The 25937-nt window shown below is 47.7% G+C and overlaps 1 protein-coding gene across 2 annotated transcripts in view; it reads right to left on the bottom strand.

Moving 5' to 3' along the window:
* Nucleotides 1-25937, bottom strand: part of LOC144162268 (uncharacterized) — a 196361-nt gene that overhangs the window by 63516 nt on the left and 106908 nt on the right. For both annotated transcript variants that reach the window (XM_077692746.1, XM_077692745.1), the window contains exons 6-8: nucleotides 15478-15552; nucleotides 5371-5588; nucleotides 3783-3941 (exon numbers count right to left, since the gene is read on the bottom strand). In XM_077692746.1, the coding sequence (XP_077548872.1) occupies nucleotides 3783-3941; nucleotides 5371-5588; nucleotides 15478-15552 (452 nt within the window). The remainder of the gene's footprint in view (nucleotides 1-3782; nucleotides 3942-5370; nucleotides 5589-15477; nucleotides 15553-25937) is intronic.

Genomic DNA, 25937 nt, shown 5'->3' with positions numbered 1-25937 from the left:
TGTTGTTGTCTTGTATCAGATGAATGTTTCTTGCTTTTTTTTCTGCCCGGCGCATTAATTTTTCTGCACCGTCACAAACGTCTTATTAGGAGGTTTGGGGATATTTGGGAGGCACACAAAGATACTGTGGATATTTCCTTCATGTTGTATGGCATACATTCCCTTCTTCACAAATTGGCTTTCATTACGGCTGCGTGCAAGAAGGTGCACATCCGCAGCGTGCTTTGTTTATTCACATGCAAATACAATGAGAAGGTTTGTGCTACGACACCGCGATCGCGCCCTAAACAACGTTGTCCACAGTACTCGAAGGCGGATTTTGTGCTCCGAATTTCTATTGTAACCATCGTTATCATAACAAACTGACTCTCAACCCGAACAATGATGACATGATTACGGTGTTGAAGGCAAGATATACTCGCTACCTAACGCAATAAATAGTATACTTGCATATATTACAAGAATCGAAACCGATGAATATATCCAAGCCGCTCTTTATTGCTTTCCAACCCTTCCAGGCGCAAAGAACAAATCCTATTCACTCGTGATGGCGTTCAGTGAATTGAAGAAAATTACTTTTACTCTCTTGTCCTGGACTGAGGACCCGGTCCACTAACCAGCTCGATTTAATTTTAAATAAAGTTTTCTCCTCCTCCTCCTACTCCTCCTCCTCATCTAGAGTGCAGTTTTCCAATAGCGCATATCCGAATATCGGGAAGATATAGCTGTGGAAAACGTACCGAAATATCCCTCCAGGTCTGAACAAACAGTGTTACTGTATCTTTAACGTATACGAGACTCGTTTTTCTCAATAAACTTCCATACTGGTTAGATGCCTCGTATAAAATCAGCACGCGCCTATATACTGAGTGGGTTATTTGGAACTCAACCTACAGTTCTTGCGGCCCATAGTGCATGTCGGCAAACCTTCATGCCTTGAGACCGTAAAGTGATGTGGCACAATACGTTCGAGCGTTCGGCAAGGTTGCAAAAAATGTTTTACCCCACATATAATTACCGGGAATCGTAATGCCTTCTGCCAAAGCCAACAGCCCTGAAGGCCTAGAATTTGTTTTGGTCTTCCATTTTCGCTGTTGTCGGTAATTAGCAGCGGACTGTTCCATTTGTTCGAAAGATTGCTTAATAGAGAAGCTGACCCCTAGCTCCGACTCTTCGCGCTCCGCGCAGGACCGGCTTCGCAAGGAATGGGGCGACGCCGACAATGTTTCTTCCATAGCGGTATCCAAAACTATACTTTAACTGACCCCATGAGCTAGTGTGTGCGATTTTAAGCCTATTATTATGATAAAAAGTTACCCACACGCCAATTCTGGTGCAGACAAGCATCAGATGTTCACCAAGCGCGAAGAAACAGCAGGGAGAGCGAGCCTGGGTGAAGCAGACGACAAATGCGAGAATCCCTAAGCTGACGTCACGGAGGCGCGCTTCGCAGCGCCGCCCGTGTTCGCGCTGACCGCCAATATAGCATTCATAGATTACGAGAAAGCATTTGATTCGATCGAAACCTCAGCAGTCATTCAGGCATTACGGAACCAGGGTGTATATGAGCATTATGTAAGAATACTAGAGGATATCTACAATGGGTCCACAGCTAACATCATCCTCCATAAGGACAGCGGTATACTACCTATCAGGAAGGGCGTTAGACAAGAACATTATTCAGAACAATGGATTGGGAACATGTGGGATTAAGGGTTAATAGAAATACCTAAATAGCTTCAGATTTGCTGATGACGTTGCCTTGTTAAGTAACTCGAGGGGGGGGGGGGATTTGCAAAGCATTCTTACCGCACTGGACAAACAGTAGAACCGCGGGCCTGAAAATATATATTCAGTAAACTAAAGCAATGATCAATAACCTCGGGGCAGCACAGCGGTTTGAGATCGGTGCCGAAGCCGTGGAAGTAGTAAGCGAATGTATCGACTTAGGCCAAGTTGTGACTCCAGATCCCAACCATGAGGGAGACATAATTCGAAGGATAAGAATGGAAGGGAGTGCATTCGGCAGGCATTCTTAGATAATGAATGGCTGCCTACCATTGTCCCTGAGGAGGAAAGTCTGACAGCTGCATCCTACAGGTACTCACCTACGGGGCAGAAACTTGGAGCCTCACTGAGAGGGTTCAACTTAAATTGAGGATGACTCAGCACGCAATAGAACGGAAGATGATTGGGGTAACATTAAGGGACAAGAAGAGAGCGGAATGGGTCTGGGAACGAACGCGTGTTAAGGACATACTAGTAGAAATCAAGAAGAAATGGACGCGGGTACAGCATGTAATGCGAAGGCAAACCGTTGGTCATTAATGGTAACAGTAGGATCCCTATAGTTAAGTTAGATGGGCAGATGAGATCAAGATGTTTGCACGGATAAATTGGTCGCAGTTAGCACAGGACCGGGTAATTGGAGATTGATGGGCGAGGCCTTTGCCCTGCAGTGGGCGTAGATAGGCTCGTGATGATGATGATGTTGAGGAAGCCCCCTTCCGCCAAGCGGCGCTATCTGACGCCATCGGACCTTAGCCATCGGTGGGATTTCATTGCAAACAGCGCCACCCTCTCCCACAGCGAAGCACTCCGCTGGTCACACTAGCCAGTAAGTTCTAGTATATTCTGGACACTATAGTACCGGCATATATATTTATTTTTAAACCGCGGCTCCGCCTGGCACTGTCCCTGAGAAACGCACAAGCATGCTCTCCCAGGGCCACGGCCAGATGGTGCCAATTTTGCACAACGAATGTTTTAAAGCAAAACTTTATTACTTTCGTCCAGCGGTTTCGCGGAGGATACGCAAGTTAACCTTTTGACCGGAGTCACACCCCCGACGACGCACCCCAGGCGATGCACATCGCGCGATTCGCCGGAGCCCACTTTCGGCGCTTCGCACAAGTCCTCGTTTTAAGTCGTTCTATGAGCGGCGGTCGCTGGAGCAGTAGCTGCCGATCAACTGATCTGGAGCCGACCACCACCGCAGCTTCCCATGCATGCGCCGCTGGGTCGTCTCGGGTTACGTGACTCGCCTTGCACCCGGAGAAGCGGAACAGCGCGTTCGTCGTGAATGAACGCCGCGTTCAGCGGGCCTTCTTCAGTGAGCGTTACATGGGACCGCCGTGGTCGGCACTACAGCTGTACCAAAGGTTAACCAAGTGAAACCAAGAGTCAACCACACTAAGCTTTGGTTATCCAAGGTTGTTGACCTAAGCCGCAGCCATGCTTTCTTCTACTGTGGCTGTGGTGATTAAATGGCTATCGCACACTCAAGCATCAGTCTAATTTTTTAAAAAGAAACATTCCGAGTGTGGCTTATGTATTGTTCCTGAATGTTTTGTTTTTGCTATACAATTTTGACAAGCATGAGCATTCCCGCCGATTCAGATGTTCAGAAATGGTTTTGGAATATACCGGCCTTGTTCAACCTCTGCTCTAACTTGGCCCGGGTGGCTGAATCGAGGGGCAGGCACAAACACAGACAGACAAAAATTTCTGCGTTCAAGTATCTATCTGAAGAAAGGCTGTCTTTAAAAACCACAGCGAAATGCGTCGGAGTAAGCCTCAGCAACGGACCAAACACTGAAGCTCCGTGCACGCCCAGGATCCAGGGCAAGACTTAAATAATGTGAATACCGCAACACTTGCTGCAATGCACTGGTCAATATAGGGGACTCTTCCCGCCTCTGACAATTCGTTCCTCTGTGTGCGTATGAAATAAGTACATTATTTACCTCTTCCGAGTAAGCAATGTTTCCAACGGTTCTCACCTTAGCGACGTCTTCTTCAACGGAGACAGTAACATAACCTTCCTGATTGGCGCTAAGGTTGTACGTGTTACTCAGGCCCACATATGCAGCCTCGAACTGTTTCTTCCATCCGCGAAGACTCAGCTGTTCTTCCGTGCCAAGAAGACGCATAGGCAGGATCTGCGAAAACAGTACACATGTCTGCACACGAATAATCGCAGTCGTCTTCATGCACACACCTCTGTGGTTGCAATGTTTTAGCACATCGGCCGTGCTAGCATGCGTTAGGCCAGCGATGGCGGGTGCCTGGACCGGGCTGCACATGCGCGCGTTGGCACGGCAAAGAGGCCGGCCTCCACCGGACCGATGGCACGCATATGGCCATTGCAGTCGCGGTGCCCACCGTCACTAGTGTAGCGTACGGTGCCGTTATATGGAAGCTCTATTGACATAAGAGTAGACAGGCCAGCGGTGTGAAAAATGCGTTCCGAGGCGGCGTACAATATTTTCAGCAAGTTGAAACAGGAGTCCTGAAGTGGGCTTCGCGCACCGCGCAGCCCCGCACTCAGCCACGAACACCACCCCACAAGCACTTTTGGATTGATTTTTCTAATACATTGAGTCGCGTGAACGCAGCGAGTGGTCCAAATATGGCCCATAGTTATCCCACAATGTTGACAACTTTCTTCATTGTCCCTCTTAATAGTTCTTTGTATTTGCTGCATGACATCAGTGTGAATAAAGGGCTAGCTGTCGACAGTGGTTGGTCCGTAAAATTAACTGGTCGGAAAGCGGTTTATGAGACCGGTGCAGATCAGAAATATGTGTCAGTAAGGAAAAACGGGGAACGGGCACAAACCAGGAGGAAAGATGAGTAACCGGTGGTGCGCTGAATAGCTGTAACTGCACGAGGCGCCCCTTAACGACATTGAAATGTCGGCCGCATAAGAACGAAACTCTTGGATCGCCCAGAATACAGCGAGATATTCCTCCCTTGTGATTATATAGTTCTGCTCTGCCGTTATTTTTGGGCTGCTGGCGCAGGTGATCACTCCCTCCCTTTCGCACGAATTCACTTGTAGCGAGACTGCACCGATGCCTTGTCTACTGGCAAGTGGTATGGTTGGGGTAGTGTCATCAATATCGCAAAACCCACGGCTTGATATGTCGGCGTCTGAGTGCCTGGAGAGACCATTCGCGATTCTCATTACACGTAAAAGGTGTTCCGGAAGCAGGATGTTACGCCAGGCGAGGAGCGAAAATTTCTCTTCTGTATTGAAGCGGAAAATTTAGAGCAGCCGACATCTTGTCAGGGTTACGTTGTACTCTTGCTTTGCTGGCGACGGGTCCCAATGCTTTAATTGATTATCCAGATACCTTCATCACATTTACGATGGCTCTTGGCCATAAAGTCAACTGGTCACTTTCCCGCCATGATACTCCCGAAGGTAGCATTCTGCTATGAGGTGGTTTAATGGTATACTTAAGGCTAAAAAACTCCCATTACGGCTACTTTTAGTCTATATCGGCATTGCTTTGTGTTTTCGCCTTACCGAGTAGCAGATCTCAACCATTCGGCAGATTAGCTGTGGAGAGTTCGCCCACTTACCCTCCAGTTATTGTTGTCCAGCTTCTCAACGCGGCCGAAGGGATGGAAGTTCAATAACCTCATCATGTCAATGACGAGGTTTGGCATTTCTTCCCCACTTTGAACTTCTACAAAGCCGCTCACTCTGCTCTTCCTGCCTGGATGTCTGTAAAATCCCTGCACCAGCATGTCGTAGCCGTCGATGATTCTGCCTCTGGCGTCCAAAACGTCCGGCACACCTGCAAGCAAGTGCGAGTAGCACAACATTGAGCGTTAAACGTATACGCACGCGCTCACGCGCACGTGTGCTCCACCTTGCGCGTCCAGATAAGGCGCGCATAATGAGAGGAAGAGAGAGAGAGATATAAACACGTTATATTTCTGGCCAGGCTTTGGGACGGTTTAGCCGCGGAAGCCCAGCTCTGTGGGTCCGAGCCCTGTTGACCAGGGCGCACTGGGACTGGACGCCCGAGCGCGCAGGGGCAGACAGCCAGGAGTGGGGGTGGTTGGGCAGCGGAAGAGGAAGCAGGGCGGTGCAGTGCCAGATGACGTGGGGGGCGCCTTCTTAGTCCCTGCAGTGTGGGCAAGCGGGGTTTGGAACGAGGGACGGCGATACGTGGGTGTAGATGCATCGAGTACGGAGGGAGTGGGCTTGGGTCTGTCTCCATCCTGCCGATTCAAGGGGGGATAACGAGGAGTGAGGTGGTGGAAAGGTGGTGCGCGAAAGCCTGTGGTTTCACGGAAGGTGGGCAGTGGCTCTAGCTGAGGCGGTGGGTGGGGAGCGGGGAGGGAGGGGGCTCTCTTCAGGGGCACGGTGTATCAAATCTCGGGCCCCCTCGCGGGCCTTCTCCGCGCCGCCAAAGCCCGTATGGCCAGGAGTTCACAACAGGGAGATGATTACCTTGCAGAAACTTTTAACGGCCGTTTGTGAATTCGTTAATAAGGGGGTAGGGTAGGGTGGAGGGTGGTAGCCAGCGCGATTGCTGCTTCCAATGCCTCGTGGGGATGGGCAGCGCGGATGCTGCCTGAGGTGGGGGAGGTTGAGGTGTGGTTTACTGCTGCTACGACGTATGTACGGCGGGGTTGGTGTTCTGCAACGTCAGCGTATACCGTGTTCGAGGAGCGAGTTTGTGTGATAGGTGGGGTAATGGGAAAAGTTGGGCTGGTTGGTGCAGATTCAGAATCGTAGTGAAAAACGGCGCAAGAGACACACTAACAAGAAGAAGAGGAGACGACTCACACCGGTGAATTCAGCGCTGACTGCGTCGTCCCCTCTCCTTTTTGTCCCTGCGTTTCTTGCGCTGTTTCAGCGCTGTGTGTCATCCCTTCTTTTCTTGTCCCTGTGTTTCTATTGCTGCTTTTCACCATGATTCTGAATAGGTGGGTGCATGTTGCGGGGGATGGGCAAGTGACTAGAGAACCTCTCGATATTCAGGACGGAAGGGGAGGGGTGGGGAGTGGTGGATCGCGCCAAGTGGGAGAGCGGCAGAAATGCAACCGCCCTACAATCCGTTTTCTTGTTCAGTTGCTGGCTGCCCTTGCAATGTGCGTGGTCATCCCTCAGGGAGCGTGCTTCGCCGTGCGCCCTTTGGGTAAAACGGCAAACGCTTCTGCGCAGTTCCTGTCCTGGCTGAATTCTTCGGAGGCGATACCTGGCTATAAGTTTCTTCTCTTGTTCAGTTTAGTAGATACTGCTACTGCCATTGCAAAAAGTCGAACAATGCTTTTCCACAGCTCTTCCCTTGCCCCAGTGTTTTTACCATGACTTTCGGATGCTTGTATCTTGTGAACACGTTGCTTTGCGACGATGTCGAGCTTAATCCTGGCCCTGATGATGCTACTAACAATCAACTTGGTGATCTTTTGAACGTTGTCAGAGCAATTACTGCTCATGTGAACTCGCGCCATGACGAAATTCTGAAGGTGCCTGATGAAGTTAAGTTGAGCCGAGAAGCACTCGAGCACACTTTGTCCGACATCAACACAAGGCTAGTTGCTGTTGAAGCCCGTGTTAACACCCTTGATCAGTAGTAACACAAGGTTAGAAGCCGCAGCTAATGCAGTTAGCTCGGAAAACGTAGAGCTTTGTTGCCACCTTGACGATTTTGAAGATAGAGCTCGCCATTACAATTTAATATTTTATGGTGTGACTGACAACAAAAAAGAATCATGGTCGCTGTCGGAGGAGCTAGTACGCAGGTTTGTTGCCTTTCATACAGGAGTTCCAATTGCGCAGGACGGAATCAAAAGGGCCCATCGGATTGGAACTTTTGTGCGCGATAAATCAAGACTAATAATAGTAAAGTTCTCGTCGTTCAAAGTAAAGGAAAATCTTTGCGCAGAAAGGAAACTAAAATCGATGGGAACTACTATCAGTGAGGACTATCAGTAAGGCAAATAGAAACACGAGGAAAAATCTAATCGGTAAGAAATGTGTTTATTGTACTCAAATTGGCAGTATCTGTGAAATCAACCCGAGAACTGAATCTATCGCCGGTCTATAACCTTGCATATAAACCCAATTCCAGCACAAGTTTTTTATTTAGTAATTCATAGCAATCAAGTAATTCATAGCAAGTAATTCATAGCAAGTAATTCATGGCAATCCCGCAGTGCCTTCTTACTAACATACGCAGCGTAATAAGGAAACGTGATGAACTGTCTTCAATTATCGACGACTGTGATGCTAAAATAGTTGTGCTCACGGAAACGTGGTTGTCCAGCAAGATTCGTGGTAGTGAATTGTTCCACACTTGTGGCGAATGTAAACTAGAAGTGGAGGAGGTATTCTGATTTGTGTTTCTGTTGATTTGCACTCGCGTCTTGCTCCAATTAGGTTTTCTTTAGAATTTGTTTGCGCTTCCGTACGTTTCGGTCATAATGACGTTATTCTGTGTTCCTGTTACCGTGCACCGAACTCACCTTATACGATGCTTCAAACAATATTGTTGACCGCTACCCAGCTGCCCCTATCTTTTTATTAAGGGATATTTTCCCGATTTCTCTTGGATCGGTGGTGATAACCATGCGACCTCCAGCAAACGTCAAGGAAATTTGTTTTTTAATCTTTGTAATGGCTCCCTTCACCCAAGTAGTGAAGGAACCTACACGTCTCACTCTTCCTCTAGTTTACTGGACCTGACACTTACCACAACCCCTGATAAAGTTTCTTCTCTTCATTAGCTTTCTGGGTTAAGCAATCACAGCATTCTTAGTTTAACTTGCGATGTCATCGTCGCAAAACAAGCAGTTTCTGCTTAAACCACAAGAGATCACAAATGCCCAGATGCCGCCACAATAAATGCGGAAATGGAAATTTTTACTGAGCCCTATCTGCGTAGCTTTCTTTCCGCACTGTGGAAGAAAACTGGAGAGCAATTGAGAATGTGCACAGGGGAGTAAATTTATTTATGATGGCTTCAACAACAATCATCTTTTACTCCGTGGTTCACCTCCTCTCTTAACCTGCTGCGAAGCGAAAAACGGTTGTACCGTAGCGCGGTATTACCTGATAGCAGCGGAAGATGGTCAGTCTATCGAAATGTAACCCTTGGATATAAGCATGCGCGACTTTTTTGCTAAAACGTTGCCCTCTTTGCTGCATACTGCCGCGAAGCATGCATTGGGTTTGTTCATGTTTTGGTTTTGCCGCCCGGCTGAGCCGGGCTGTGTTGTCGGCGTTAACTGCGGGCCAAGTGAAGCGAGTGCTTCATTATTTATTTTTGTGCTGCGTGCGTTATCGCCTTTGATGGGGAGAGTGTTTTGAACTAATGTCGCCAGCCTAGAACCCTCGCAAATACTGGTCAACAGTGAGTTGTTCGAAAATGAAAATGATCCAGTTGTGTGATCATGATGGTACTGTGATACCACCGTATGAGTGTTGCGTTGCCTTGCAAAGTTGTATTTCCCGCATATGGACCCACTTGGGTTTCTATTAGGTTGGCATTAGTAAATTAATTCGAAACTTAAACGTACCCTCCCCCGGTGCTGATCGTATCACTGCGCAGTTCTTGATGCTAACCGAAACATTCTCGTCGCTAATATTGTCAAAGCTGTTTTCGCAACTTTTCTGTGCTGCCGAGCGACTTGACGGCGGAAGGGTGGTGCCAGTTCCGAAGCAAGGGGATGCCTCCAACCCTTTCAACTATACTCCATTACTCGCAAGTATCCCCTGAAAACTGCTTGAGCACGTAATCAATTCCAATTTGATAGCTTTTCTTGAAGACAAATTTTTTGATAACCGCCAGCATGGTTTTAGAAAGTATTTTTCATGTGAAACGCAAATTTTAGTTTTCACTAATGATTTATTTTCCATAAAAGACCGGGGTGCCATTGTTGATTGCATTCATTTTTCTAAATTTTCAAAAATTGTTCGGTTCAGTTGCCCACCAACTTCTTTTTTAAAACTAAGTGCTCTTTACAAATACAGCAGCTTACTCAAGTGGGCAGAGCGTTTCTTGTCTAACCGAACACAATATGTAAGTGCTGAGACTTGTAACTCACCGTTACAACACGTAACATCTGGAGTACCGCAAGGTCCTGTGTTATGTCCCTTACTCTTCCTAAATTATATTAATGACGTTCCTAACAACATTTCTTCTGCAATTAAACTTTTTGTTGATGTATGCGTGACCTAGCGTCAAATAACTAACCCGGAAGGTTCCGTCTGTCTCCAATTCGACATTAATACCGTATCTTCTTGGCGCAATAATTGGCTGCTGCAACTTACCGTTAGCAAATGTAAAATATTGATAGTTTCTTCTGGCATAAAGCAGTAAAACCCGTCTGACCTATTTCCGTACGAACTTAACAAAGTCCATTTATTTTCTGTCTTCTCTTATAACTTGGCGTCTACATTAGCACTAATCTGGAATGGCATGAACATATGTTATTCATAATGCTAATCGCATGCTTGGCTTCTTACGCCATAATTTGCTGTTGCTCAGGTATCTTTAAAGCTCTTACTATATAAAACCCTTGTTAGATCAAAATTTGAGTATGAATCATTGATTTGGGACTCTCATACGGTGGTGTTGTCTTCACCCTTGGAAGCCATTCAGAATCGGGCAGCTCGATTCTTTGTCACAAACTACTACAGAACCGCTAGCATCACGTCAAATAAATCTCGTGAACTCGGTGACCTTGCTGCGAGAAGGAAAATTGTGCGCTTGTACCTTTTACTTTATTAACCCTATTATAAAACAATCATTTCTGCTCCATCCTACAACTCCACACGTAACGATCACAGGTTCAAGGTAGCGGTTCCTAGCTGTCGCACAAACCCCTACTTTTACTCGTTCATTCCTAAGACCTGCGACGACTGGAACCATCTCCCCAACTCCATCGCAGCATTCTGGATCCTACATTATTCAAAACGGCTGTAACTACTGTTACATGAATTTAACCGCTCCTCTTTGTAACGCCTTCGCGCTTGAAGAGTATTTCAATAAATAAATAAATAAATAAATAAATAAATAAATAAATAAATAAATAAATAAATAAAATAAATAAATAAATAAATAAATAAATAAATAAATAAATAAATGAAACAAACGAATTGCGTCCTTCAAGGTCTGCAATGCTAGATAATTGGACATGTTCTTCCTATACTCGGGAACAAGTTAAGAACGGAAATAGCTCACGTACGGTATCACTCCGCCTAAGCGACGGACCCGGATGTCAACGGGCGCGCGCGTTTTGAAACTAGACTGCTATGAATGCGTGGTATCGTCTGCCTTTCCTCACGTAGTTTGTCGTCGCTGCAGTGGTTTAGAAGCATTATAAATCCGAAAAATAACTAAAACGGCTCTTGCGGCGTTCAAAATATTCCCAGTAACGCACTACTTGTGCCGCGCGGAGTAACATCCGGCTGCGGTGACGAGGCACAGTGGCAACTTCCGTTGCTGTTCTTAAGTTGTAACCGGGTGTAGTGTCACTAGGCACGGAGCAAGAATTATTCAGGAGGCTAACAGGGCTTGCTCCGGCGGCGCGATAAAGTTACCGCGCTGGACATATCACAGAGTTGGACATATAGCACCGATGCGCCCTCTGTCGTGCCAAAGGGAAAACGCGCGAGGGGCGCTTAAAGACCCTTTGCAAAAAGGCGGACAACACTGAGAATTCAGCGGTGGTAACACTGGTGGTGAACGCGACGACGCCATTAGAAAGGAAGCAGGTCGTAGCAACGGCGTGGCGGTTGCACGTTTTTGCCCACGGCTTCACGGGTCTGTTGCCCCATCGCCGTAGTCATATTTCTCTCCTAAAGTGGTGTTTTGCGCTACCTTACGAAGATTAACGCTGGTCAAATCGCTTCTACTTATCTACCCCGCTGCCCAACAGCTCATCTGGGCCTAGTCGAGACGTGCCCTTCTTTTCTCCTATATCTTCTGTGTTTGTTACTTCCTCTGAGTTCCTCTCAAGTTCGACTGCCTCTGCTCGCTGCTGACGCACGCGTGCGACATATCGCTCCCGCATTAGCACCGCATTCACCGACGGAAAAATTACGCGCCGCAAGTACAGAGGCGGTGAATCGCAAACATGACCTCTAGCAGAGACATCAAAATCAGTTTCATTATGCATGCTTTGGTCATTTTCGCGAATAGTTTTGAAAGTTTGAACATACGCAAAGTGAGCGCTCGGCAGAAACCGTTCATAGCCCGTTCATAGCGGCCAGCCGCCGCTACCACGGGGCAAGGGCGCATCGATTAAACACAATTAAAACTCGACAACCAAACAAGGAGGCAGCGCTAAGGCTATTCTTTATTAGCGACAAATGCTACGTTTGCATGCTGCTGTTTGTCAACACTGACGATGGCGTAACGTAGGACTCCACGCTGACGTATGATCGCTCGTACTCGTACGACCTTTCAGTGGTCGACCTCGAAGAATAAAAATCCTGAATATGCCGCTCTTCTCGAAGGAAGGGCGGCAAAGTTATTTTCCCATCCTGCAGTGGGAAACACCACTTCGCGGGACGCGTATGCAATTACGTGGACGGTGGACGGTAGCTACTCCATAGAAACTCTGTGCTCGCAGCCTTTTCGCTTCCTTTCGAATGGCGGCGCAGCGGGTGCACAGTGTTGCCAGAGTGGCTTGCTGCTTTTCCGCCAACGATTTGGCCATTTTGCAAAGGGTCTATAGGGGCTTACGGCTCAAGTTTCGCTACGCAGATGCAGCGCCCTTTTCTCCCCTGGCGTGCTTTGCTCACATTTCATCAGCGCACACGGCGTCCGCTCTTCTGAAATTCGCTTGTCGTACGCTTCTTGCTGCGTCGCCGTGATGGAAACTAGCGCGCCACAGGGCGCTAGATATTGATGCGTAGTTGGGTGCCACAACAGCGTCTTAAACACGAAGGGAAAGGGCCCCTCGTGAATTTGTGTTTCCGGGCAAGTAGTTCGAGGCAGACCGCCGAGAAGCCTGGATTAGGGCAGTGCGGCGGACTAAGTGAGTGACCGTTTCTCTGACTTTCTCCTATATGATTCAGTAACTCAACTTCCCTAAATTAACTTGTTTTGTAATAGCTCTGATGGCGCCCCGTGGCTGCCAAAAAAAGACATACGAATATGCTTCGTAAACAACGCGAAGTGCCAGAGCCAGGCTAACCCAGTCAACCTACCTGCCGCCTTTGTTTCCCGATGTTTACAAAAGGCGGCGGGTAAGCGGTGAGAGACACGACAGGTAAGATGAAGCGGAGAATCGACCACAACTCGCGCTGACTTATACGCGCCCTCCTTTTACCGCAGGTGGGCGAAGCGGAGTCAATCCGCTGCTCGAAATTTGATCTCGCCACATTTGCCCGAGGAATCTTCACCCGTGGAAGTGCTGTCGAACACGTCGGAGAACGACGGCATCCCGGCTGCGGCGGCCGCTTTTCTGGTATAGGCGAAAAGCAAAAACGCTCGTGTGTTCAAGATTTTGGCGCACGTTGAAGATCCCCACGGGATCACAATTACTCCGGATCCTTGCGCTACGGCGCCCCTCGTCGTTTGTGTAGCGTCGGCGCGTCAATCATCAGAATCAATCACGAAACCACGGTGAAAAGGGGATTCGAGCGAATGCATTTATGGAAACAGGTCCGCGATGCTCTTGTTCACGTCCCGCTTCGGTTTTTTCGATGGTTTTTCCCACTGCTGGGGTCTGCTTGTGCAGGTCTGGTCAGTTGCCTCATTCACGTAGGCGCACACAGCCGCGGCATGCTTACAGCGGCCTGTAATTCCCTCCTTGCAAGAGCACGTCCCCGAGGCTGCGGACCGTGTATGACCGAAGATGTGCATGCGAGAAGTCAATTTATTATCCCCATCTTTGTGTACAGTGATCAGCTCGCTAAGGGTGAACACGGGAGCGGCGGCAGAAAGCGAGCAGACGCTCCTATGACGCGGTGCGCGTGTGAAAGGATTATGGCTCAACACGCACAGCGCGTGAGTGATGTGTCGCGCAGACCACGGTAGGCTGCTCTGGTGGTAGCGGCGGCCACGCGCTCCCGTGTTCACCCTTAGCGAGCTCAGCACTGTACACAAAGATGGGGATACTAAATTGACTTCTCGCATGCACATCTGCGGTCATACACGGTCCGCAGTTTCGGAGACGTGCTCTTGCAAGGAGAGATAACGCGCTTTGCGGCATCTCAGCTACAGAAGTGTGTCCGAGGCATGGAGGTCCGAGGAGGCCGTTTTGCTGCGTCTTCGGCAGTGTTTCTATGTGATCTCGTCAAAGTTAGCGGAAAGGCCGCAGAAGCGGCAACCTGGCAACACTGATAAACACCAGAATGGCAGCCATTGCTCATTGGCGTGCCCCAGTGACGGTACACTGCATGTTATCTGGCGACATTAGTTCTTCCGTGCATTCAGTCATGCGTCGAAGCATGCTTGCTATCTCAGAGCAATCAGAGCTGCCTTTTGCCATCACCGAGGCGACCGGCCTCGCTGCTGCTTAACTGACTTCGCTCCCCTCGTGACTACTTAACCACGCAGTTGCCTCGTTATTCGCAACGGTTCAGCAGGCGTACGCACTTCCCCGTTTCCCCTGTCACAGCCGGAACAGTCGCCTTGTCAAGTAAAAATGCCGATAGAAAGCTCGACTTGACACGGCGGCTGTCGTGTGCGCCGTGTGAGCCGTCATTCGCACAGCCGTCACCTTCTCTGCCACGGCACCGTGACGTCAAAAAACCGCGATTGAGACGTAAACGAAGTGGCGTTCGTACTGTGGCTCTCCGTCAGAGTACAGGGTCGTCTGCCTAGGGATCAGTTTAGCCTAGAATTGAGTCTGCCTAATCTGAAAAGTAAAGAAAATGGCTTAATCGGTCAACGTAATCCTCCATATAGGTGTTACTTCTAATAGGAGAGGTGCTTCCATCCCACAATATTAATTCGGAGGCTAGATAAGAGCACCATCATTTGTTGTGGGTTTGATGTGATCGCAACCCGAGTGCTTCTGAACTGCATTGACTGTGCAGATTGTAAGCCGAGATGAGAAATACGTAAAAATTATAACCTAGGTTATTTTTACGGTGATGGATGTTATTTAAGACCCCCGAATTCCACATCGGTAATTGGGAATATGGTCGCTGTATCGAGGGCGTAATGTGGCATAGCGCATGTTAAGGCGCATAGCCGCAATCGTAGGCAAAATAAATGCATTATCTCATGCTATGTCTTGCTTTGCATCCATAACATCGGCTATGCTTTTTTTATTCAGGTACGAAGCGCGAAAGTTGACGAAAAGCCATTTCGAGGAGTGTTGTACGGCTTTCATTTGAACCATCGGTTTCACGACCCGTGGTATGGGGGCTAGAAGCCACCATACCCGTGGTGCGACGGAAAACGGCGATACAGCCACTTGGGAATTCGGCAAAACGCTCTCAGGGAGATTGGAGGGCCGCAGCAACGGCGCGGTGCCGGTTGCTCCGGCTGCCGCGTCATTCGCGTCGTGCGTAAATGTGTGTATACTTGCTTCCGTCTGACTTCATGACTCTGCTATTACAGTTAAACGTTGACGCTTCTGTGCATTACAATGGCAGTGATGTGGACTGTCACTACGATTTGGTCTCTACAACAGAGTGCTCCCGTAAACGCAGGGCAGCACAAGCCTCGGTGTGGGTAATTATTGCATGCAGTTTTCGCTTCGACTCACCTCTGATGCACACATCGTAGAACTTTCGCAGGTACTCCAATCCAACCTTGTGCACAGGATCTGATTGGCTCTTAACTGCGGGCAATGACACCACATCAAGTTGCACAATGTCATCTTTGGGAAGATCACAACAGCACTGTTCAAGTCAAACGTTGTAGTACTGGGTGCATCCCCCATGTGTGACGTATCAAAAACATATGACGTTCTCTACTATTAGTAAAGGCTTCCAAGGTCAGGAACCAGTACTTTCCTTACAACGTGACGAGCAACAACCACGGTCGTTGGTTACACTTGCTTGTTGCTCCTCACTCCGTCGTGACTGACTGTTCAATTTATGCAATGCACCACCTCGCCAAAGTACAAACTCTACAACTATCTAGGGTCTTTGTTGGATGAAATGGTGGTGAAATTTGTTCTGCGTGTCATCAAGTCCCGCTCGCATCACTCAGAAAGCTGTGTTGCAATAAGTATTGAAAAACTGCTGCCACCTGCTAACATCATCTCTGTCACGAAACATTTCACATCCACCTCAATGCAGCCGTACGGCTGCACTGAGGTAGATGTCAAATTTTCCTTTGCACAAAAGTAGTCGGCCTCGGGGATTTCCCTTAAATCCGATCTATCATCTGATTTCTTCATTGTGATAAACACGGAATGGAGCTTTAAAAAAAATGCTTATTTTTCCTTTAGTCCGTATCAAGCCCATATGAAATATAAGCATGAACTAAGGGTACGGCGGCTTCTTAAGCAATCGTTTATTATGCCTAGAAGTGCCTATTTGAATTTTTGAATAATGTGGGCTTTTTAGCGCCTATCTTGGCTATATGGGCCTATATGGTCTTTTCAGCGCCTAAAAATGCTTTCTTGTGTTATGTATGCCTTTTTTGGTTTTTCTGTTCTTGCTTCGGAAGCCCGCAAGGAGGTGTTGGCCGCACCCTATTTGCAAGAAAAATGAGCGAGCACTGCCAAACAAGCCGAGCAACCGAAACTGCACGAGCCACCGCGACATCTACCTCGCCACACCAGCCGAGCCGCCATAGGCCCGTACGCACTGACCACGCAGCCAACATCACCGACGTCATTACTGTCCACACAAGTTATTTGGACGTACAATATCCGTGAGCCAACGGCCAAAACGTCTGCCCATGGGCACTATCAATGCTTAACGCAATGAAAACACTTAAGGAAATGCCATCCAGCCACGCACATGCTACTCAATGTCAATGACTTGAGAGAAAAGTACGAGCAAATCTTGCGCACTAAAGTTTTAAGGTGACGCCACGAACACATGCAGAGTCATCTGCCGAACATGGCTCGGAGAGAGACAGAGATAGAGAGAGAGAGAGAGAGAGTTGCGTATTGGACGAGAAATTGAAGTCGGCTCAGCCGCTAACCGCCTCTCGTGTTAAGGGCACCTCAATCAAGACAGCCTAGGAGGAGGACAGAGAGAAAAGATGGTAGACAAAACAAAAGAAATAGAAAGGGATGACTGTTCACAAGCCGCGCAGCATAGACAGCACTGGCAGCATCATTGCCGATCCGAGAGTCCCGTGCCCTTTAAAAGTCCAGCAGGGCACGGAACGCTTTTTTACGATTTGATGTGTAACATTTCGGGAATAAGAGGTTCGAAGAGGTGCGTGAAGGTAGTCCGAGTTTTGCATACGATGCTCTAAGAGCTGATCGAGCCTGTGAATTTTGTGGACACTCGCGCATGCGCGTGCATCTCTATTGCAGGACACTGTGGGCAGGTGGGTAACTAGCGATGCCAAGCCTGGGGCACCTTTCCGCGCAGCGGCGACAGCCCATTCGCAGACGAAGAAGGAGAGCATGGTCAGCTCAGGTCAGTCCCCTCGAAGGAAGCGGGTTTGGTGGCTTGCGGGATGCTACTTGGGAGCAAGGCTGCATGGATTGGAGGTCCCTTCGGATAAGGTACAGCGGAACAACGTCCAGGGGCCTGATTGCCTCACTCATCGAAGTGGATGGGTGAAGCGCTTCTTTTGCAAGGCAATCAGCCTCCTTATTTCCCTTGATGTCTACGTCAGTACGTAGCCATTGCAGATGGATGCTAAGGCCTTTGGCGCTTAGGCTGTGCAGTTTGCTGTCAAGAGTCAAGACTGTACAGCGAGACAGCTGAGGTGGGCCCGGTCGAGCCTCAGGAATGTAGGCTTCGAATCTGAGAGGATGGAAAGTAGCCATCATGGGAATACCACCGGACGGCGAGGTGCAGCACGGGTAGGAAATAGAAGGAACGAGAAACGGAGCTTTTAGGAATGAGCATCTCGGTGCTTTGAAAGTACTTTACTCGTGACAGCCACCATTTTCTGTGCTGGGTAACCTTGAAGGGCATCTGGAAACCTCGCAATAAGGGAATTCGATGCAAAGAATGTTGCGTGCTGTCCGATATTGATATTCGGTATACCATGCACAGTTCCTGAATGGTGTTATTCCCGCACGTTCCCTAGTCATCTGCTTCTGCAGAACAGTATAGCTCATAAATGTGCGTGGAATTATTCTACTTCCGTACCCTAGCTATGGGATTCGTTGGTGCTGTGAAGAGCTGAGGAGGTCGTTCTTCTTTATCAACGAATGAATACCTGCAGTGAAATGTTTGTCGGTCTGCAGTTGTGTCTTCAACATTCAGCTACCAATTGTGCCTCTTCCACCAGGGCCGGCTGTTATCTCTGTAAAACCTCGGCTAAGTGCGGAAAACTACTTAAAGAACACTCGCCGGTGGTACAAACACTGTTGCAGCCGACACAAAAGTCGTAGCCGAGAGTATTTCCACCCCGCTTTTCTTGAACGTAACTCTGCACATTCATGAGCTTATTTCACACTCCTAACAGAAAGCATTTCCGCAGCTGAGAGCGTGTGCACTCAGCACTGACAGAATGCTGAGTTCATTTCCAAGGCCCAAGATCGGCCACCATCTCCAAATGACCGGTTGCTGAGAGGTCTGACAATGTGCCATTCTCTCTGACATAAAATTCCTGGATTCCCCGCGCTAAAATAACTGCAGAAGGTTCTGTGCATCAAATATCATATTACAGATGGAATCAGGTCATGGGAGCGTCCAAATGTACAAGCCCACTCCCCCAACTTCAGCGAACGTTGAGTGTTGTTCTTTCGCACGCAATTATCTACTGAAATGAGGTACATCTTTAAGCAGCGAATCATTAAGTTCGGTCTGGCTTGTCATGGCTTTTAAGATTTTCTTTTGTTGTCGAATCACCCTGCATTTCACGTAAATCGGTTTATATAGCAACTCTTGCGTGGCTAATTTTCACGAAATAAATGACATTGCTTTCCGCAGCACAAGACTTGCCCACTGTTTTTAGTGCAAGTCAAACATTTGTCGTAAAGTATGCCGCTGAAGTAAATTGAAATTGAGATTATGTGTGCCTAAACGAGAGTACTTTGTGACTATAAATGCTTAGATGGCACTTTTCAGCGCCTATTATAAGCACCTAAAGCCTTGATTTTTTGTGCCTAAAGTTTCGGTCCCCAGTGATCACGATGAGCATTCCGCGCGGGATAACAAGCGAGCCGCATCATTGAAGTGATGGCTTTTCATAAGTACACGTCATGGCATGCAGAAGGCCTAAAGTTGAAACCAAGAACACATTGGCATGAAACAGCAGCACGAACAGCTTTTGAGGGAAATGCTTGTTCGTTTACATTACACGATGATAATACGGCTTAAAATTCACAAACAAAAGGAGTCATTGCAGTAAAAATAACTTTTGTTGCATTAACCAGAATGCCAGACAACTGAACTTGTTCATCAAGTAGCTTGCGACCGCATACACAAAAAAAAGTACCCATAGAAGCAAAATTTACCTGGCTATATTTTTCCCATAATATAAATGATGATAAGGCTTTCAAATTTTGGGGACTATAAATTATGCTGAATATTTCTGTAAACAGTGTCTTGCCTTTTTACTGGGTGATTGCGCAGTTCAGAGGGCTCAGTTGTGTCCCCTCTCTGCTCAGTTTTCTTTTCACCCCAAATTCGACGGTTCCCCGCAAGTATTGCCACTATTAGGGAAAACGCTGGGGTTTTTTTGCGGCCAATCTTGGCGAATCTCACTAAGTGGGTTTGCGTGGCTCGACATACATGCGCCGGGGACGCTGGGAAGTCACCGCGAGGCATGCACACACCAGCGCTCGGCACTTTCTTGGTTTTGTTATCTGCCGGGTGGTCACCGCAAGGCCCGTGCTCACGTGCACGGGCTCGGCAATTTCGTGGTATGTGTAACTGTGGACGTCAAAAAATACGATTTTTTGAACATTTTCGCTGTTAAAACACTTGAAGTGGGCGGAATTGAACCTCGGGCCCTCGCGTTATGAAGCCGGAGTCTCTCCTATTGCTTCATTTCGACTTTTTTATTACCTTTTGATTTCACACAAGGCACGCCACGAATAGATTAAAAACCGTCAGCCGGACTTCGGCCGACGGAAAAACGTCAAACGTACACTGTTCTAGAACAGGCAACCATTCCAGATCCGGTGTCGTATATACTTCAAAAAGCATACTAATACTTTGTGCGAAGTATTTGCTCAGAGTGAGGGCATGTGGGTCATCATGGCACACCGCCATCCTCGACACCCCATTGGCATGCAAGCCTTCAGCCATTATGAGGTGATATGGCACACTTGTCGATAGATACATAAAGAAAACTTATGCCTTGTGGTGAAACGAGATGTCTATCTTTAATGTTTTTGTGACACATTCCAGAAAAGGATGGCGTCCCAGCACTTTATGAAAGCCTGCTCAACAGTTTCCGGCTTATTGCACAAAGTGCACGTTGTAGGATCGACAATATGCAAGCCTTTCTCCACCATCCAAGTCTTAAAGGGCGGCGTAGCGGTGAGCAGCTTAAAGAAAACGGTTTAATGGATGCTGGTTCAGCCATCTCTGGCTCGTGATGACACGTCCTGGCCAGGAACAAATCTATACAATGAGTGATAAAGTGGCGTGGGAAACAATACATCCTTCAAGTCTTTAGTAAGTTCCTTCGACACAGTTGCTAGGTACTCCAATGAAAACCGTACTGCTAGAAACCTGAAAGTGTCTACAACATCTAATATACCCTTCAAGGCTACTACATCTTTCATTTGCAGACGAGACAATAAACGTCGGCAACTTCTTGCCAATACAGTTTGCAAAAAGGTTCGCAGAAAAGGGTCATTAACATCCGGTAAAAACAAAAACCGGTTAGCTAGCTGAAAAACAAACATGACACAAACCAACCCCGCCCTCCTTAACTCGCCGGAAAAGATTGGTTCTACTTGAACGCTCCAAACCTGAAGACCAAATGAACACGGCGAACACACGGTGAATTTTCTGAACTTGAATTCGTGAGCAATGAACGACTTTTTGGCACGGGCGAAAACAAAGTTCGACCCTCCCACTTGGTAGTTTTTTTGGGCAGCTTCACCGTCTCGGATTCCCAGTACTCGTGGCTATCCTGGTAGCTGTCCAGGGGAACTCCGAGATATAACGCACTGGTGTGCGAGACCAAAAAATATCTTCAAACCACTTGTGGTGCTGCCTCCCACTCCCCATGAAAAAAACCGATACACTTTGCCCAATGAAAAGAACTATTAGTAACTCGACAAAATTCCTTCGTTATTACTTCCTTGCTGATGCTCTCCTTGTCCTCACAGAATACAGCCACGTAATTCGCATATGTTATTAGTAGTACCACCTTATTCGAGTGGAAACGAAACCTGCGGAAACACCCATCAATTATGCGCAAACAAAAAATTCCAGAAAACGCAAAACAACAAGGGAGAGGCAAATCATCCCTGTCTCACAGAAGATAAAACGGGAATACTTTTGGATGCATGCTTGTTTACAATCAATTTTGTGAAGCATTCACGATACGCAATATGTACACATCTCCTTCACAACATCGTCAACATTGACATAGTCCAAAACGGAGAACAAGATTTCGTGACACACCTTATCAAAAGCCTTCTTATAATCAATCTGAAGCATTGGTATACTTTTCTACCAAATACATCACAACACTGCAAAATGCTACGTGTGACATGGACTTCGTTTAGTATGCTGGTACCTTGTATACCGCATGTCTGATGCGGCCCTACAAGAGTTATTTCCTGCAATCTGTGTGCTATAATCTTCATCAGGACCTTATTCGCCGCAAGATCGACATGCAGGTGGTGAGAGCGTCGCGCTGCTAATGTGGATGCTGCGCCGAGCGGCCCGGGAGAACTGTGGGCGCGCTTCGTGCCGTTCTCGCGCCGTGTGAGCGCACGAAAGGCGCAGACAAGACTGGTATGCCATAGTTCGGTTCCACAACGTTCAATGTATAGCATCGAAGCGGCAATGAGTTTTCATTATGGCACCAAAAAGCGGCGCCCCATCGGGAATCTCAGAACGGCCGCAATAAGGACAATGAACTTGTACGCCGTGGCTCTTAGCAAGCTCGATCTTCCCAGACCATGGCTCCGAGCCTTCAATAAAATCATAAATAGAAAAAAATCAGGATCCCTCGATCTCCGCAATTCTTTACACAACAGCAGTTTCAACCACTTTCACTTGTAGTATGACGCATTCTTACATTTGTGGGATGCCCTGAAATGGTAACACCGCATAACTGGCCACACATAACATAAGACCACATAACCACATAACATAAAAGTTTTCTGTGCATTTCGTTTTTTTTTTTGGGGGGGGGGGGGGGGGGCTGCGAGAAGAGAACGCATGTAAAGCGAAAAGCCAAACGTTGGTTATCAGTATTACTTGCAATTGAATGTACGCTAGGCGTAGTATTCCCTAGCGGTGAAAAAGCAATACTTCAACGAGTAGACGCCAGTTTTTTTTAAAACTGATTAACCCCCTTTTGGCGCGACATTGTCCAGAAATTGTGGCTCGCCTTTTTCAAAATTGTATTGAAAGCGAGCATTGTTGTAAAAATAAAAGAATCCAGCGAGTCACGGTACACATCCTCACACATGTGCGCAACAACGTGCATAATATTCCTCCTCCTTTAAGCTTAGGTCCACCTTAGGAGTTTAAGACGTGACCATATTAGGCATTTGGTTATGCTGAGTGAAACACATTTCTGGACAAGGTGATTCATATCGGGATTTGAAAATGATATATATGAAAATGACAGGGAAGGCGCAAACTCACAACTGCAAAAGTTCCCCGTTAAGCCCCCCGGAAATACTTTTGCGCATCCACAGAAACGTACTTTAAATAATACGCAAAGTTAGCAACACATCATAACATAACCAACGTCTGTCCAAAAAGGGTACGAAAATGAACGGTAAGAATTCGATCACACAGGTGCTTGCGGGTGTCAAATACGTCCCCGTTAATATATGGGCGATAGCGCACGGGTCGTGCGCAGTGTAATTGTTTTTGTTTGTTCTTTCTATAAGGACACTGTGCAATTTTACAAGGGTGTGGCGAATGCACGGGTATGCACGGGTCATGTCGCTTCTTACCCGTTTAGTGTAATAAACTTTATCCTTTAAATAAGCACCACGCCACCTTCAAAAAGCACCCTTTGACGTTTCTGAAACGGCAGACGACTGTCCTCAAAAATAAAAGTTCAATGTCTCGAAACAATGTTTATAACACGTTTCCCCCGTATAACACGTTTCATCATGGCGAAGATGTTTCGTGGAATATAAACCAGCGCATTAACCCCCAACGGCCGCTGATTAATGCGTCTCTAGAGGAAATGCGCAAGCAGGGGTAACCATGTCATTGCTTACTGCCAAACAAGTACACATATTGGTTATTTTATGTGCAGCACGAGTCTTGCGCCGCGCGCAACGTGGAAGAGCAGACGACGCGAGAGCGCCATCCACACCAGGAGCGGTCCGTCCCGCCGCCGCCAGGGGCCGACTGTGTTCGATCTCGGGGCAAATAGTCTGTATTGGCTAAGGTGATGGACCTATAGCCAGTCACAGACTGAAGTTTTTCCCTGTCGTCTTGACTTTGTAATTAAGACCGTATGCGTTCGCGATAAAGAAAGGGGCAGAACGCGAGCCTCGAACGCTTCGGGAAAACCTCGTAGAAAAACGGACCTAGTATACTCGAACACATTTTGTAAAAAGCACCCAAACCGTCTCGCCCAGGTGATTTGCCTCCCTTTAAAAGGCGTATGGCTGTCTCTACTTCACCTAACATTATGGGTTATTCTATTGTATTTCTAACTTCGTCATCTAAACGCGGCATGCAATGAAGAAAGTCTTTTTTTGAAGGCTTCGATATTTGCGAAAAGTGTGAAGAGTAGTGTTGCACAAAAGCATCTTCTATTCCCTTTGTATCTTTTGTAATCGGTCCGCCTAACGCTATGTTATTGATCGTGTTGCCTTTGGAATAACGTGCTTCATCAGTTATCGCTCGTTTCGTGGGAACTTCACCTGCCAAATGTGTTCTGCGCTCGCTTGCACCGTTGCTCCCCAAGTTTTTTGTTTATCTAGTTCTAGCTTGTTCTTTACTGTCATCCCGGAAAGCGCCAGGGCCTTCGCATTCTAGTTTGAGCATCTCGCTTAAACTACGCTTCAGGTTACTTTCAGTTTCCCTCTCCTTCCTTCTAAGGACGGTACCACTCCCCATGACATTAAGCTTACAGTCCTGCTTAAACAATCCCCAATTTATACATTCTGCGATTGTGTGGAAAAAGCTTCTTTTGCGAATTCTACGCAGGCCCCGTCCTCCAACAATTTTACGTTTAACTTACACCACTCCTAACTAAATTTCTTACAAACTTCTCTCTTTTCTCCCAAGGAGAAAAAAAAGTGATCACCAAAAGAGACGTCGTCGACGCAATCTTTGGGACATTAGTAAGCGAGGTCACAAGAAACGTAAAGTGGCTCGCTCCATGAGGATGCGCTAAACTCAGCGCATTTTCATTTCCAGCGCATTGTGCAACGTCAGCAAGTTCACTCACTTCAAGTACTTCGAGAAGAATTTTTGCACACTTATCCGCTCCCCGCCGTGGTGTATTTCTATCCCTTCCCTTACAAACGCAATTGAAGTCCCCAGTAAAATAATTTTTACATCCGTTCTTCAGTATCGGGTGACCATTTCAAAAAAGATTACCCTTTTTCGCACAACGTTCGGGGCGTAGACGCGGACTGCACGAAATTTATCACCTCAAATTTTAAAATCAGAAAATTAACCTACCCGTTTCACGCAAAAAAAAACGCTTTGTATATCTATAGCAACACGGTTTCTAAAAAACCGACAACACCCTCCCGATATGCACACAGCGTGGCTGACACAGGCGCTAAAAAGATTCTGAAAGGGCTTTATCAAAGTCGCTGTGCAGTTATCGGTTTCAAATTTAGTTTCTTTGACAGCCAAGATATTGATTTCCTTTTCCAGCTAATCCTTTTGAGCTGGTACTGTTTACGCCTCTCCCCCGGGCCCCGCACTTTTACAGTGGATTAGCGAAGCGTTTTTTCCAAGCTTAAAGGAGCCATGAAGAGAAAATGCAAGTTGGTTTTATTCGAAAGATTTCGTGTTTTATAGTGCCCCCAGCGCTTGTCCGGATACAAACGGTGCTTTATTCACTGAGAAATTAAGCAATTTAGGTTAAAATTTTGATTTTCCCGCTCAATCGTGCGTTTTCGTGGTCCCAAATGACATCACAGGAACCGACCGCTCTGCAGCCTAGAATACCTTCATTCACGCATCCGCCGTACAGGGTAGAGACACGTATACGCTGGCGCCGCCATTTTCGGTTGCTCGCTCACCGCCGAAGCAAGTCATTGTGTCAAAACCGCGCTAAAATTATCGCGGCAACGCGGTTTACTGAAGAGAGGGAGAGAGAGAGAAAAAGAGAGAGAAACTTTTATTGAGCGACTGGGGTTAGGGAAGCGTGGTGGCCGCCGGTTGGAGGTCGGCGGCGACGATGGCAGCTCGTTCCACCAAGGCGATCTGAACGCCCGAGTCGGAGCTACCCAGCGCACCCTCCCATTGCTCGTCACGGGAAGGGATTGGATGGACAGGCCCACATAGAGTGGGGAAGTGTGGCGCGCTGGCCACATGCGGGGCAATGAGGTGAGGGGTAGAGGGTAGGGTGTATGTGATGGAGCACCGCCCTGCAGGGAAAGGATTGAACCTGCAGGAGTCGCCAGGTGCGCGCTTGCTCATTGCTGAGCTGGGGATGCGCCGGGGGGTATTTTCGGCGGGCGAAGCGGTAATGTGTGAGTATGTCATGATACGCAATTAGGCGGTCTCTGGCGGATCGGGCCCCGTGGTAAGGAACTAGGCTGGCTCCCGCTCGGATTGTGAATCCTCGAGCCGCGTCATGGGCCGCCTCGTCCCCCCCCCCCCCCCCCCCCCTCCCCCCCGAGTCCCGAGTGCGCCGGGGTCCATAGCAGTTCTACCGGGGAAGTTGGAGGATTTTGAGATATAATTTTGAGTTCCAGTGGCGAAATGAGACCACGGGCGAAATTTTGAACGGCCG

Source organism: Haemaphysalis longicornis, unplaced genomic scaffold, assembly GCF_048455015.1.
Source record: "Haemaphysalis longicornis isolate Haplotype H1 unplaced genomic scaffold, Haemaphysalis longicornis Haplotype H1 scaffold_12, whole genome shotgun sequence".
Classification (NCBI taxonomy): domain Eukaryota; kingdom Metazoa; phylum Arthropoda; class Arachnida; order Ixodida; family Ixodidae; genus Haemaphysalis; species Haemaphysalis longicornis.
Note: the sequence above shows the minus strand (reverse complement) of the source record. Positions and strands in the feature narration are given on the sequence as shown.